Source organism: Durio zibethinus, chromosome 27 (assembly GCF_047325235.1).
Source record: "Durio zibethinus cultivar Kanyao isolate XHJ-2024 chromosome 27, ASM4732523v1, whole genome shotgun sequence".
NCBI lineage: Eukaryota > Viridiplantae > Streptophyta > Magnoliopsida > Malvales > Malvaceae > Durio > Durio zibethinus.
Window position 1 is genome coordinate 7,488,071 of NC_143188.1, and position 16,290 is coordinate 7,504,360.

General features: G+C 26.8%; 1 protein-coding gene across 2 annotated transcripts; it reads left to right on the top strand.

Annotated features, from left to right (window-relative positions):
* The first annotated feature begins 6,748 nt into the window (after positions 1-6,748).
* Positions 6,749-13,756, top strand: LOC111279786 (1,4-alpha-glucan-branching enzyme 1, chloroplastic/amyloplastic-like). 2 transcript variants are annotated; one of them, XM_089756598.1, is made up of 10 exons: positions 6,749-6,887; positions 7,928-7,987; positions 8,643-8,702; positions 9,505-9,626; positions 9,800-9,919; positions 10,676-10,805; positions 10,911-11,032; positions 11,295-11,423; positions 12,783-12,862; positions 13,396-13,756. In XM_089756598.1, exons 2-8 carry the CDS (start codon positions 7,979-7,981, stop codon positions 11,296-11,298), a joined length of 567 nt encoding a protein of 188 aa, XP_089612724.1. In that variant the 5' UTR covers positions 6,749-6,887; positions 7,928-7,978; the 3' UTR covers positions 11,299-11,423; positions 12,783-12,862; positions 13,396-13,756. The 2 variants fall into 2 exon arrangements, with proteins under 2 accessions (XP_089612724.1, XP_022722573.2); XM_022866838.2 differs by lacking the exon at positions 6,749-6,887 and having other exon boundaries at positions 7,856-7,987.
* Positions 13,757-16,290: the final 2,534 nt, after the last annotated feature.

A 16,290-nucleotide genomic window follows, 5' to 3' on the forward strand; every position in this document is an offset into this window, starting at 1 on the left:
CAAATAAGCTTACATGAACTAAAATAATTTTTTAATGACAAAACAAAAGGTCATAGCGATTTGAAATAAATATTTATTTAAATAGACATGACTATTTGATTTAGTATGGTAAACATATTTATTTTTTAAATTTTTACTTATTAATTATTGAAATATTAATAAATTAGTCTTATTTTAATATAAATAAACTTGTATAAACAGAAACTATTATTTTATAACAAAACAAAAAGTCATAACAATTTAAAAGAAATAATTGCTTAAATAGTCATAACTATTTGAATTGGTTTGATAAATAGATTTATTTTTTAAGTCTCTTATTAAGTTTTGAAATATTAATAGTTTAGTATTTTTTATTCTAAACAAACTTATATAAACAAAAACATTTGTTTTATGACAAATTGATTAAAAAAATTAGTAAAAAAATTCTAAATTTGAATGAAACAATGATGTTATTATATAAAAAGAAAATTATATTATATATTCTAATTCATTGATAAATTAATAGAAATCATAAATAACTTAGTGGTAATTCAATTAATAACTTAGTAGTAAATAATTGATAACTTAATAGCTAATTATTAAAAAGTTAGTAATAGATCAATGGTAATTAGTAAATGCATAATAATGTAGTAGTAAATCATTGAATTTAGTAGTAAATTACTAATAACATACTAATAAATCACTTATAATTTGGTTGTATATCAATGATAATTTAGTAATAAATTAGTTAATCATTAATAATTTTATAGTAAATCATCAATAACGTCATAGAAAATTAGTTATAACTTTATAATAAATTATCTATAACTTAGTAGTAAATCATTCATAACTTAATAGTAAATTATTAATAATTTAATAATAAATCACTGATAACATAATAATAATTAGTAATAACTTAACTATCAATTGGTGATAATTTTTTTGTACTTGAAGTTTTTAATGATTAAACTCTGGTTACTAGCATGAGTAAAGTCAAAACTTACTAATAAATTATTTATAATAATAAATCAATGTTAACTTAGTCGTAATTTATTGATAACTTAATGATAAATCAATTATAATTTAATTATAAATCAGTGATAACAATAAATTAATGATAACTTATAATAAATCAATTTTAGCTTAATAGTAAAGTATGGATAACTTAATAATAAATTATTCATATTTTAATAGTAAATTAGTGATATAACTAAGTTGTAAATTATTGATAATATATAGTAGTAAATCATTGCTAACTTAATAATTTTCTTTTGTTTTGGTTGAATATTGACATAGAGCTATATATTTTTTTCATATGTGTAACATATTTGATTCATTTAAAAAATTATATTTATTGCCATTTAATATCAAGGTATTGAATTACAAATATTTGTGGATATTGTACACATATATAAATGATTAAAACAATATTCATGTACCAATTACTATAATGACATAATTTTATTAAAAAAAAATCAATTTTTGAAGTGAAAATTTGGAATGACTTTATCTAAATTTGAATGTCATCGATCGTCTACTTGATAATAAATTAATTGTAACTAGATTAATGCTATGTCTTTACTAAAAATAAAGTATTATGTTACGTGGTATTTTTTATAACACTAATAGCAACTATACAAAAAATTATTGTCTTTAAAGATACTTTTAAAATGAAAAAAACAAATAATGAGTCTAAACTTATTAGAAAACACCATAGAAAAATTACCTATAAGTTATTTTCTCAAGTACATAATATTTTAAATTAAAATATATGATTTATTAATATTAATAATAGTATGAATTCTATAAATTATAATTTTATAACAATATAATTTAAATGATGAATTTTTTGTATGACTTATACTAGATATATAATTAAGTGTTCATCGAATAAAGAAATTACTCCATTTTAATTAAAAAAGAGTTCAAATATTAAAAATATATTCATTATCAATTTTAAAGTCTAAGATTTAAAATATAGTTAAACTTTAAAATATAATAATATCCTTTGATATTTATGTAAAATAGGTCATATCTATTAATTTTAGAATTCATATATTTCATTATTTAACAAACAATAATAATATTGAACCAAAATTAATTGAGAAATGTATTTCAATATTTAAAGAACAACATAAAAATACTATTTGATTATGATAAAATATACCTTTAAGTATGTTATTTAAACCCTTATTATAACATATTTTAATAGGTTATGCATATTTAATGGCTTTTTAAGAAATCAATTTTTTATATTAAAAGTAATTTTAGTCAATATCCCTTGTAAATATATAAATAAACATCATTGATGATTACATCGAGATAATAATAGTTCTTGATTGCTTAAAATCTTTTTTTTAGAATATGTTTATAAATTAATATTTTTTAATTAGTAAAATTCATGTACAAATGCATTTTTTTACTATAAAATTAAACTACAAAATGATTTATAAGACATAAATAAGTACAAATCAAAAACAAAAGTAAGTGATCATGAAAAAGAAAACATTATGTATTTACTTTATTTGAACCAACAAAAACTTTATAATAATATGGTTTCAAATCAAAATAAAAAATTTAAATTTTAAATAGCGAATATATGAAAATTAAGAGTTTAAATGAATTCAATGATGATCGATTACTTCACAAATTTATAAAATTGAAAATAAAAATCCACTACAAAAAAAGTTAAAAGAAAAAGCTTGAGAAAAAGCATAAAATAAAGAAGAAAAGGAAGTACAAAATTCAATTTGATTGTGATAGAAAATAATTATCTGAAAAAATTTAAAAAGAAAGAAAAAATACATAAAAGAATGAATGAAGATGATGACCTAAAACCAAAAAACTTAAAAGAAAACTTCTAAAAAAAGTTAAAATTGAGAAAGATTAAATATTTATTCTTTATTAGATTTTTAATTTAAAATTTTTGTTATATTTATTTTTTTTCAAACTTAAATTTATATTTCCAATTTAATTTAGTATGATGATAGTTATTTCAATTTTATTACTATAAAAGTATTAAAATTATTTTTATTATATTAGAATTATAATTTAGTTAACAATTTCGTGCTATATAATATATATTTATAACAAATTTCTTGATTTTAAGGGTTTGTAAGTAATAATTTAATATTTTATATCATAAAAATTTTTAAGTACTTAAATGAAGATGATTTAAGAATCTATCCCATTTGCTTGTAAGACTGCATTTTGGCATCTTCTGCTTCATGGTTTGCGTTTGGAAGAATGTCTTTTTTGATGTTGCAAGTAGGTGAAAAGCTTAATTTTCTCCAAATAATTGAGATTGCCTTCTACAATATAGTAATGATCAAAATTTTGAGATGGTATGCATGAACTGGTCTTGCATATAACAATAGTTAAAAGTGACAACCAAGATTAAAAAAGTGCATTGTGTACTAATTTTCTAATAAAAAATATAAGCTAGTCAATTATCTTCTTATCCTGGGAACTGTTAGACATGATTCTTTTATGGAATGATCAATATGAAATGTAGTTTGGCCATTTTTGCTCTTGGTTCTTTGATCCACTATTTTATCCTATATCAAGTACAGAACAATCCAAATTTTCCTTCCAATAGTTGCCAAATGCAAAGGCGTATTTTCATCATTATAAGGTTGGTTTATGAGTCTTTTCCGTTTCTATTGTTTCCAGCATATACCTGATGACATTACCTTTCCCACTAAGGAAAGCAGCATGTAGAGTATTGCGCCCACATAAATCAAGAAGTTCTGTAGATTTTGGACATTTTCAAATGATCTCTCTTATAACATTAACATGACCATTGCTAGCTGCAACATGAAGTGGTGAGTGACCATGTTTGTCCAATATATATACAACACTATTATCAAGTTCTAATAAATGTTTCACTGTTTTATGGTCTCTTAGAGATGCTGTATAGTGGAGAGAGGTTCTTTCATGATGGTCAACTTTTTTGATCAGCCATGGTTTGGCTCTTAGGAGGGCTTGCATGATACCTTACATTTACACAAAAAATTTGCTAAGATAAAGAAAACTAGAAGCACTATCAAAGGGAAATACTTAGCAAAAATCTAATATCTCTATTTTGATATAGAAATTAGAATTGCAAGAGTTTTGAAACAGCAAGAACTATAATGTTGTGTAAGAGAAATTTGTGAAAATAAATGAACCAAACATGAAAATTATCATAATGGCTTTCAATAACAGCAGCATGCAAAGTTGTTTGGCCATCTGAACCCCCATAAGCTACGAACTTATTTGTTGATGTCATAATTTCATTCATTATCTCTAGCTTTCCTTTTCTATAAGCAAGATACAAAGATGATTCACCAGCAAAATTTTCTAAAAAAGCCTATTTAGGATCGACCTTTAGAAAGAGTTGAACCACTCTAAGATGAACATTCCTGAAAGCTTCATGCAAAACTATGTTGTTTTCCTTGTTTCCCATTCTTAGAATCTCAAACTTTCTAATGATTTCATCTTCATCAGTTTCTCTCCAACCTGCCTTTGTAGCAATATGTAAAGGTGTATCTCCATCTAAATTCAGCTTTTATCAAAAGTGATCCACGCTTGCCATAAATCTCATTGACAATAATCTTGTGTCTAAATTTCATAACTGTGTTTTCTTGGGGAGTTACTTTTAAAAGTAGTATTGGATTTTGATATAGAAAATGTTTGAGGGAACAAACTTTGCCTAACTTGACATATTGGTTGAATTTTTTATCCATTGAATGATCATATCTAGAATTGTTAACAGGGAAAGCTTTTGATTCCCTAACTACATTATAAAAAAAAAAGGTATATTCCCTTTTACAACCTGACTCTATACAACATTCAGTCAAAATATCATTAGCTTGCCTCTTCATAGATTGAAATATAGCCTTTGCTTTAACTTTTACTAGATCAAAATAAAATATACATAGGTAGAAAATCATTCTAGATAACAAATTCAATACAATTGGCCAACATGGACTACTTCAAGGGGTCCAAGTTTGTGACTTGACCAAAGCTTAATATTACAAAAAATTGCATGAAGGAAAAAGATAATGGAAAGTTATGTACAAACTTAGAAAGAAAAACAAGTTTTTAAAGTTTCCAAAGGTGACAGTTTCATGACTTTTCAAGCCGTGTGCAATTTAATAATCTAAAGTTTTGTTCTTATTTTTTTTGGATAAAAGTTGCTTAAAGGCACAAAACATGAAAACAAATGCTAATCTTCTAAATATAAAATATTTGAGGCTGACCCAGCAAATCAGGGCTATCTCATTTTACAAAAGAAATTTTCTACTGCATTTCCCACAACATTATCCTTAGCTACATGATTGGTTGAAATTATTAAAATTAATATTTATTTTGTTGCCAAACATAAACAATAAATCGACCAATTTCAAAACACAATAATTCATTTCATATGGCAAAAAAAATGTGTATTCATCAGATTTTGTTTAGATTAATTTTAAAATTGAGTCAAAATAATTTGTTAAACAATTTTTATTTTATTTGAATGTACTTGATTTAAAAATATTATCATAATTATTATCTCAATAAATATTTCAAATTATTAAACTATCAAATAAACTAAATATATTAAATCTCATTCTAATTAATTTAGATTTAAAATTATTTTATCCAAATTATTCGGAGAAGGCTCAATAAAACATTGTAGCCTATCTTATTTTGAATTCTTATTATTTCATTTTTTAATTTTAATTTCTTTGAAAAAAAGTCAAAATAATAAATAAAAAAAAAAACAGAAAGCTTGAAAACTCTAAACAGTCAAAATTCAAATAATTCCACTGTTGAATTCAAGTCGATTGCCAACTGTATTGTTGTCTAACTTGCCAGCACAAAAATTGTAAAGTCTTTCTCAAATCTCATAAAATCGGAGATTTGAATTAAAGTGTTTCTCAAATCTAAAAAAATTGGGGATTTGAATTGGATTTGGCGAAAAATTGAGGCAAGAGAGGAGGTTAATCTTTTCTGAAGAAACTTTTGAAAGGAATTTTTTTCTGGAGGCCAATTTTTGGACGAAGAAGGCAATGCCAAAAATCCAACAAGCCATTCCCTCCACCTGCAACCATGTGTACCACCATACCTTCCCGCCTTAAACTGTCACCACCATCCCATTCCCTTTCCTTTGCCAGCCGATCACCAACCCAACCCCACCGATCTCCCAACTACCCCACCAGGAACAGCTCCCATCTCCCACCTACCCGCCTTCCACAGCCCTACTGAGATAGATAGCCATCGAAACTGCCAAAAAATAAATAGCAACTGTCACAGCCAAAAACAAAAAATCAAAAAACCAAGCCAACACAGCCAAAAAAAAATTGCAAACAACCACACTCCTCTATTGAGGAATCCATCAGAAAAAAAAAAGAAACAGAAAAGGGCCCGTTGAGGATGGAAAGGGCTTTCGGTCATAGGATTTTTTTTTTTTTTTGTTTTTATGAGTAATTTGGGAGAGTATTTTTAAGATTTTGGGAAAGGAGAGAAAGGAGCTATTTTTTTGGGCGGTGGAGCGACGGCGCGTATGGAGGTCAGCACGGGCGAGGAGACTTTTGGATGATCTGAACTGGTAGAAAGGAAGGATGGAAGGGGAGAAACAACATAGTTTGGTTTCAGGACGACCGGACGGCGAGAAGAGGGTGAACGCCGGTTTAAAATTTCGGGTTAAAGTTTCAGATCTAAGCTATTATGAGATGATTTGCGAAATACAGAGGCTGAATCTGAGACAAGAAGGAAGAGAGTCCACGGCTGAAATTTTGGAGTCGACTGACGCCGAACGGCGCCGGTCAACGGCGGCCAGGTCGGCTACTGTCGCCGGGATTTGGGTTAGGGGAGAGTGGCCGGGTGTGTCTTTTTTGGAGAGAAAATGTTGCATTTGATACAAAAAATGGAAAACTCAGGTTTGATGCTCCTCACCCTACCCTCTTACAATGTTTGTATTTATCAAAGTGATCAATGAATATGGAATTGTCTAATGATGTTGTAGATAAGGTATGTGCCACTGACATTTTTATTATCTTATATATTTTATCCAATTAAAGGTTTGCACAGTACAAAAGAATATTAAAGAAAATTGATAAGTATGAAGGTGGTTTGGAGGCATTTTCTCTTGGCTATGAGAAGTTTGGCTTTACACATAGGTTACCATTCTTCCAAATATCTAATTGTTAGCATGGGCTTATTTTTCGTAGTTGTAATGTTCTATATTAATTGTAGCTCCCGTGGTTGCATGTTATTGCTTTTTACGCTAAATGTAATTTGTTTTGATTTATTACTCTTTCCGGTTCAAATGAACAATTTTCAATTAAATGAAATTAGTGTTGGAATATTCTTGTGATCGATTTGTGTGGGAACAGTGAACATGATTTTTTAGATCTTTTATTTTTATATGTTTAAAATTTAGGCAAATCAATCTAAGAAAGAAATCAGTTCCTTGATGCTCAACAAAGTGTGGAACAAGTATTTGGTCCTTTGGTGCAAGAAAAAATTGAGAATTTTATTAAAGCCCTTAGAATTAGTCCTTTCTCTATTATTTCACTTTTATATATTTTATTCTATTTATTTATTTATTTGTGAATGTCTTCTCCTTGTTTCCTTTATCATTTCTTAGTATTACATTGCTTAAGAGCTATCTTGTTAACTTTAATTTTTAGTAAAAATGTTATTCTCCATTCATGTTTTTTTCTGGTCTTAGAAGTTGTTTTATGATAAGCTGATATTGCTCTTTTTGATATAATCTCATATGGCTTTCAATGAGACAGGAATAACTTACAGGGAGTGAGCACTGGGAGCTAGGGTTTTTTATGCATCATTTTAACATTTTGAGATTTTAACCATTAATCTTACTAACTTCTATGCAATCAAAAAAGTCTTATTAACTTCTAGGTATTTTGTTTTCTCTTCAATTTTTGTGATTATTTTGCTGCATTTTCTTTTTCAGTCAGCAGCACTGATTGGAAATTTTAACAATCGGAACCCTAATGCAGATATTATGAGCTGGGTATGTTATGCTTTCTTGTGCAAGAATAAATGCCACATGTGCATTGAATTAATATTTTCCATGTCTGTAAGAATTGACCTACCATTGATGGGTTACTTGACATTAAGTGAAGTTCATAATAATTGACCAATACTTTAGTAGGTGCACCTACAAGTGATTTTCTTTTATTGTTTTCTGAATCTTTTCCTTCTATACATGACATACATAATGCAGTCACAAGATGGAGTTGGTGCTGTCAAAATATCGATAACTCTGCACTTTGTTTCTAAGGCAGCTTTCTTGCAATTTTATATCTATTGATGAACTACACATCATTTGTGTTGCTTTTAATGAGCTACTGTCTCCCCTACTTTTCTCTTTGACTCTGACCAATGTGCTCTACGATGTATGCCTTAAGAAACTGTAGTATTTGCAATACCAACCATTCATAAGTAAATGCTTATATCTTCTCTAAATGCACATGCTGAAAGAAGTTAAAAGTTATTTAAGTTTGGTTTGTCAAAACAGTTAGCTTAATGTTGAATCTGAATGTAAACATGTGTGTTGATTTACATTGGCTGTGATCTATTGTCTATTTCTATATTTAAATAACATTTAGTGTTTAATACTACAAATATTAATTGTTTTTTAACAGAATGAGTTTGGTGTCTGGTAGATCTTATGGCTTAATAATGTTGATGGTTCACCACCAATTCCCCATGGTTCTCAAGTGAAGGTAAGTTACTTGTAGATGAATATAAGTTTGGCTCTTGAAAGTTATTGTGCTTACATTCAAATGTTACTTGTTTATTATTTCCTTTTTCCACTTTTTAAGTCAGTAAAAAGAAACTATAAAAACTTGCAACTCTTTCCTTGTAGATCAACAATGTATTTAACCTTCTGATCATGACCTATGGACCAGGAACCTTTAAGTATGATGCTTTTTTTTTACACTAATCCTATTGCATGTGTATATGGTTTGAATAAATCATTGGTTTGTACTACAACCTTCACAATAATTAATTACTAGAATTCATGACATAAAGGCATTGAAGTATTTAATGGGGTGGTCTTCGAGTCAAGCAAAATTATTCAAGGTAGCTGAGTTCAAATCCAACTAACTCCCGTCCTAAAAAGAAGGGAGAAAGAAAGAAAAGATGAAGACGAAAAAAAAACATTTTTCTGGTATTACTAAATAATGAGTATTACTTTAATTAATGATAATGCAAATGCCAAATAGCTAGTGACTTGGATCTCTGTTAACTGCTTTGTGTATAGAAATATTTTAAATAGTAGTTTCAAATCAATAACATAGAAGTTGGTTTGATTGCATTTCATTATGATTCTTCACCCATTTCTAAAATCCATTAAGAAGCCTAAATTTGTAATTAAACCAAAATTTATCTCTAGTTTTCATCATACTATCATTCAAAGAAAATTTGTCCCACAAACACCTTTAGTCTTTATCTTCCATGCTACATTTTGGTATGGTTAATCCATTTCCTAGTTTTCTTAATATTTTCAACTCTGAGATGTAGGAGCCAATAATTAGCACATATGCCAACTTTGGAGATGATGTGCTTCCCCACAGTAAAAGACTTGGATATAATGCTGTTCAAATCATGGCTATACAAGAGCACTCGTATTATGCTAGATTTGGGTATTATCTCCATCAAAATATCAGCTCATCTTTATTTGTTGCTGTTTATGTTTGTTAACTTGTACTAAAATATTATGTTTTGGATGTAAACAGAAATATTTCTTCAGAATTTAGTTTTGGTTATGAAAACTAACCTTTTCTACTTTTAACAAGTTGCATTTAATATGTTGCAGGTATCATGTGACAAACTTCTTTGTACCAAGCAGTCGTTTTGGAACCCTTGATGATCTTAAGTCACTGATAGATAGGGTTCACGAATTGGGTCTACTTGTTCTTATGGATATTGTGCACAGGTAATAATTGGACTTGCAGGAGAATATCATTTCTAGAAACACACCCTTCAGCTTTATTAGTTGTTACAGTTTTGTGCAAACGATTTTTCCCAGCTTTTTCGTACCAAAAATGAAAATATAAACTCTTTTTCTTCTTTTCCTGCTTAGACTGTATGGTCATTCTTCCAGTAGACTTGATGCAAATATAGCCATGAGAATTTAGGCTGTTATTGGTCCTTACTTAATTTAGGCTGTTATTGGTCCTTACTCTTACTATGTTTTTTCTAGTTGCTTTTGGCTTCCTAAAAGGTTTCTAAAGAACAAACCTAAAATGGAGAAAGCAAAGTCATAATTGTTTGAAAATATATATGATTAAATGCAATAGAATTTGTAGTATAATTGTTCTATTAAAAGAGGAATCATAGTATTTTGTTCTACAAGAGATTATATTTTTTATTTTTAATTCTTATAAAGTATTATTGTCTTATCTACCCAAATGTACTTTCTGCTTCTGGAAGCAAAAAGCTAGTAGCAAAAACAACTACGAAATGGAATCTTACTGTATTGTTTACAATGAAAGTTTTTGTCTTTTGCATGTCGTTAATGTTAAATTCTTTTCTAAGCTGTAGCAAATTTTTATTCAAGTATTTGCTCTGTTGCTTTGAGTAAGTAATCTTTTGCTGTAAGTCTCAGTTAATTTTTATTCTTTAGTTAAATTAAGTTATTAATTAATTTTCTCATCCATCTTTGTATCTGACTGATGTTTGACGAATACAGCCATGTATCTAATAATGTGTTAGATGGATTGAACATGTTTGATGGAACCAATGCTCATTACTTCCACTTGGGGTCAAAGGGTCACTACTGGATGTGGGATTCTCGCCTTTTTAATTATGGAAGCTGGAAAGTATGTACTTCTACTGAAACTTCTCTTAAACAATAGCTTGTTGAAAGATTTTGGCTTCCTTCCATCCTATTGTGTGTAAATATTAATTTTTACTTGTTGCTTTAGGTACAAAGGTTTCTTCTTTCAAATGCAAGATGGTGGTTGGAAGAATACAAGTTTGATGGGTTCAGATTCAATGTTGTGACTTCAATGATGTACACCCATCATGGGTTGCAGTTAATATCAAAGTGAGTTTGCAGATTTTCTATTTTGCTTGGTGTTATATAATAAGTTACTCACATGTTTAGGTGTTAATTATCAAAGTTTTGACTTTATGTTATATAGAGAAGTAGAACTGATGTAACATTTGGTTCTTGTAAGTCGTGAAACATCATTTCTCTATGTTTGTTTCTTAACTAAATTCTCTTGAGGACTAAAGATTTTTAGTGTCATTGCATCTTTATAATGTATTATCCCGGCTTAACCTTTGTTTTCTTAAACTTGTTGTAGGTAGCATTTACTGGAAACTACAATGAGTACTTCGGATATGCGACTAATGTAGATGCTGTTGTCTATCTGATGCTAGTTAATCATATGATTCATGGGCTATATCTTGAGGCTGTCACCATTGGTGAAGATGTATGTTCTATAACTCTTCTTTGAGTCACATTGAGCATGCTTCGACTTATAATCATTTATCTGTTCCAGAATTATGATGTCTGCTTTAAGTCCCCTGTCTTTTCTACAGCAACATTTGTTGAACTGGGTTGCATAAATGGAATAGGGTTTCAATACTTTTTTACGTGATCCATGAAGATGCTAAGTGTAGAAATGGTTTTGAAAAAGTTTGCACACGTACTTGTGTGTGTGAAGCCTACCAAACATTTGTGTATTGTATATGTTTTTCTAACTCTCTACTGCTTCATCACTTCTCTTCATGCATCAATTGAATCCATATGCCATGAATAAGTAGGTTACCTTGCTAGTAGTTAAGTGTTTTGATATTGTAGAATGAACTAAAGAATTGTTAAAAATGCTTGTTGTAAATTGAACTAATTTTTATTGTAGACCAAGAGTTATGGAAACATAGCAACTAAAGATGCCAAAAATGAAAATTCCAAAAACACTTGAAGGGAACAAACAAGAATCTGTAGAAATCTTAAAATATCCTTGCTTTTCACATATTTCATCTTTTGTGCAAATAATTCACCTAAAGAGCTACTAGCACAACAAAAGGTAATTTATGTTTTACCCTTCAGAAATATTAGCACAGTAAGGAACATTTAATTGATAAAATGTTTATATTGGAGTGATTTAGTTGCAGATTTTCATATATTATTTGCAAAAATAACATTCTTTAAGTTCTATGAATATTGAAGAGGAAACGAAACAATAGTTGAAAGTAGACTTCACCATCTTAAAATGTCATCTATCATAATAATCAATTCTCCACTGCTTTTCTTTTTGACTCTGACCCATGTGCTTTAAGATGTATGCCTTAAGAAACTGTAGTATTTGCAATATCAACTATTCATAAGTCAATGCTTATATCTTCTCTAAATGCACATGCTAAAAGAAGTTAAAAGTTATTTAAGTTTGGTTTGTCAAAACACTTAGCTTAATGTTAAATCTGAATGTAAACATGGATCTTTTTATATGTCTGTGGACATGAATATTCTTTTTAATGGACCAAAGATTAGGTGTATAGTCTGGTGCAGTTGATATTCTTAAAAGCTTCAAATAGAAAAGTTTGGAAGATAAACCTTGTCAAAGTTTTTATAATTAAGTGCAAAAGTCACCTTGCTTATGTAACAATTAATTGTATCAGCTAATTCATATATTTAATGCCATGCAGTCTCAAATATAAAAGGGAAGGTGACTGTGTTCTAAGTGCTTAGAAAGCTATGTTGATTTGCACTGGCAGTGATCTATTGTCTATTTCTATATTTAAATAACATCCAATGTTTAATTCTACAAATATTAATTGTTTTTTAACAGAATGAGTTTGGTGTCTGGGAGATATTTTGGCTAATAATGCTGATGGTTCACCACCAATTCCCCATGGTTCTCAAGTGAAGGTAAATTACCTATAAATGAACATAAGTTTGGCTCTTGAAACTTATTTTGCTTACATTCAAATGCTACTTGTTTATTATTTCCTTTTTCCACTTTTTAATTCAAAGTAAAAAGAAACTATAAAAACTTGCAACTCTTTCCTTGTAGATCAACAAGGTATTTAACCTTTTGATCATGATCTGTGGACCAGGAACCTTTAAGTATGATGGTTTTTTTTAACACTGATCCTATTGCATGTGTATATGGTTCGACTAAATGATTGGTTGTAGTACAACCTTCACAATAATCAATTACTAGAATTCATGACATAAAGGCATTGAAGTATTTAGTGGGGTGGTCTCCAAGTCAAGCAAAATTATTCAAGGTAGCTGAGTTCAAATCCAACTAACTCCTACCCTAAAAAGAAGGGAGAAAGAAAGAAAAGATGATAAAAAAAAAAGCCATTTTTTTGGACTGTTATGATCATGTTAATTATCATTCAGCCAAACCTCTTTTTCCATATGTCCATTTTAACTTTTTGACCATATAATTGTAGATTCGTATGGAAACTCCATTTGGGATTAAGGACTCCATTTCTGCTTGGATCAAGTTCTCTGTTCAAGCACCAAGTCAAATTCCATACAATGGAATATACTATGATCCGCCAGAAGAGGTATAGTTAGTGGCTATTTGATCTTTTGGTTTTGTTGGAAATATTAGATAACTTATTCTTTTCGAACTATAAGCAATTGAAATATTTGGAGCTTGGGCAAAATTAGAAACACTAACTAATGTTTATGATAATTTTAAAGTGATTGCATGTGTGAAGATACATAGACAAAAGCATGCATGCATGCCTGCACACAAATATGGTTAATTGATTATATAAACAAATAATGAATTTCTTATTCATCTTAGAGTAGGTTGTTTTGATGAACGTCTTCCTTTATAATGTTAATATTAAGATCAATGCCCTTAAAGGTTTTTAAGAAAACAATTTTGATTGGTTCTTTTTCATATATGAAGTCAGTTTCTAAATTGTGTTCTCGCTTGTTCAAGTTTAATCACTGCACAGCACAGTCAACTTAGTTTAATCTGTAATATGTGTCTTATCTCAAATTTTTGTACTCTCTAACCTGACTAATGATTTTTATACTGTAACAAAAAAAGTATTTATTCAAACACTGCCAGCAAAAAAGACCAAAATCACTTATGTCTACGAATTACATGTTGGAATGAGTAGCATGGTATGCATCTTCCTTCCCCTTGCATGTAGAAAATTGTTATTCAACTCTTCTGTCTCTGCGTTGAATTGTATTTCCTTGATTTACTTAACCTTAAAAGAGGAAACCTTAAGTTTGATAAAAAGCTTCATGACATGCTATCATGTGTGGGATCATATTTTTTATGCCATTTCTTTTAACCCTTCCTATGAAGTGTTATTGCAAGGTTTTGAGATTGAAAAGTAAAGCAGGAGGTTTTATAAGACAACACATTTTACAGGAAAACTTATCTTAGTATCTGTATTTAAACTATCAATTTAACCCCCCCAAAAAAGGAAGATAGAGAGACATTTTGACTTGCATTGAACATCTTTAAAAGCATCAAACAGTATACCTGGAAAGTCCTGTAAATTTTGAAACGGAACTTTCCTACATCCCGTAAGTAGGGTGGCCTCTCTTAAAGAGAAAACTGTCAAATTAAGCTAGCAAAAAGCCACATAGGTGTATACAGCCTACTTTTCATGTTGTTTGGTTAAAGGAAGTCCTTCAATTTGGATTATACTAAATAATGAGTATTACTTTAGTTAATGATACTAATTTAATATTGATATTAATATTATATATAATATTATATGTAAACCATTTATTAATATAATATATAATATTATATATAAATTAATAATATTATTAATATAATTAATATTTGATTGATATTTAATTAATTAAAATAATATTTGTAAATAATTATAATTATAATAATATAAATAGATAATAATTAATATTACTAATATTCAAATAAGTAATAATTAAATATTACTTACTTATATAAACTAATATATTAATAATAATATATATTAATTTATAATAAAAATTATAAATAGTAATAATTTATAGCTTGGTAATTATTTATTATATATTTATTAATAATAATTCATATATATTATTTATATATATATTTGATTACTAAATCATATGGTCTTAAATATTATATAAATCATACTTATTATAATAATATAGAATAAATTAATATTATTATACTATAATTTATTAACAAAATTATTACAAGCAATTATTAATTATTAATAAGACAATTAGATTATAAATAGTTACTAAGCTATTATAATTAAGAAGATAGTATACGAGCTTATTAGTAATTAATATAATATATTACCAAATGACTATATTTAATATAATTATTATATTTAAATAAAATAATATAATATAATTACTAAATTATTAAATCATTCAAATGGTCATATTATAATCATAATATTTAATTATAATCGTATATATTAATAAATAAAATAACTATATAATTTTTATAATAAATTAATTCTCAAAGTGATGTTATATTTTTTAAATATCAATATACTGTAGTTATAATAATAAATATTATTAGTATTATTAGAATAATTATTAAACCAAATGACTATAATAATAATTAATATTTGAATAATTATCAAATAACTAAAATTAATTATTAAATTATTAATAATAACAAATAAGTTATAAACAGTTGTTACATAATTAAATTATATAATTATTAATATTAGTTAATCAAGTTATATGTTACAAACTATTATTAATATAATAATTATATTGACATTATAAATTATTTTATATATGTAAATTCATCATATATAATATAATAACTTCATTAATTTATATTAGCTTATAAATTTGATAACTATTATTTTATAAATGTCTTATTATGTTATTATATAATATATTAATTATTAATTAATAAATAATTTATTAAATATTATAAATAAAATAGTAATAATATATATTAAATATTTTCATTAATGTGTTTGCTGAACAAATTCAAATGGTATATTTTAATTAATATGAAAATAATTATTATTTTTGTATAATAATATTTACTTAAAATTATAAAATTTTATAAATTAATGAATAAATAATTTAATAATTTAGAGTTATTATTTTTGAATCACTATACAACTATTAAAATATATTAATATTAACTAATATAATAATCATATTATTAAAGATTAATTTATTTAATTAAATTACCTAATTTAATATTATAATATTATTAAATTATAGACAATTTTGACTATAATATATTTAACAATTAATATATTATTATATTAATAATAAATGTAAATTATATTTTATATAATTTAATAATTATTGTTATAGTCATTTGGTAATATATTATATTAATTACTAATAATTAATTATCTTATAATAAATTATAATCTAGT

What these genes read in the sequence shown, in the direction of transcription:
- LOC111279786 (XM_089756598.1), top strand. An exon ending in CCCATGGTTCTCAAGTGAAG is followed by an intron (nt 8,703 to 9,504) that starts GTAAGTTACTTG and finishes TCTGAGATGTAG; the next exon opens with GAGCCAATAATTAGCACATA. An exon ending in TTAATTATGGAAGCTGGAAA is followed by an intron (nt 10,806 to 10,910) that starts GTATGTACTTCT and finishes TTGTTGCTTTAG; the next exon opens with GTACAAAGGTTTCTTCTTTC.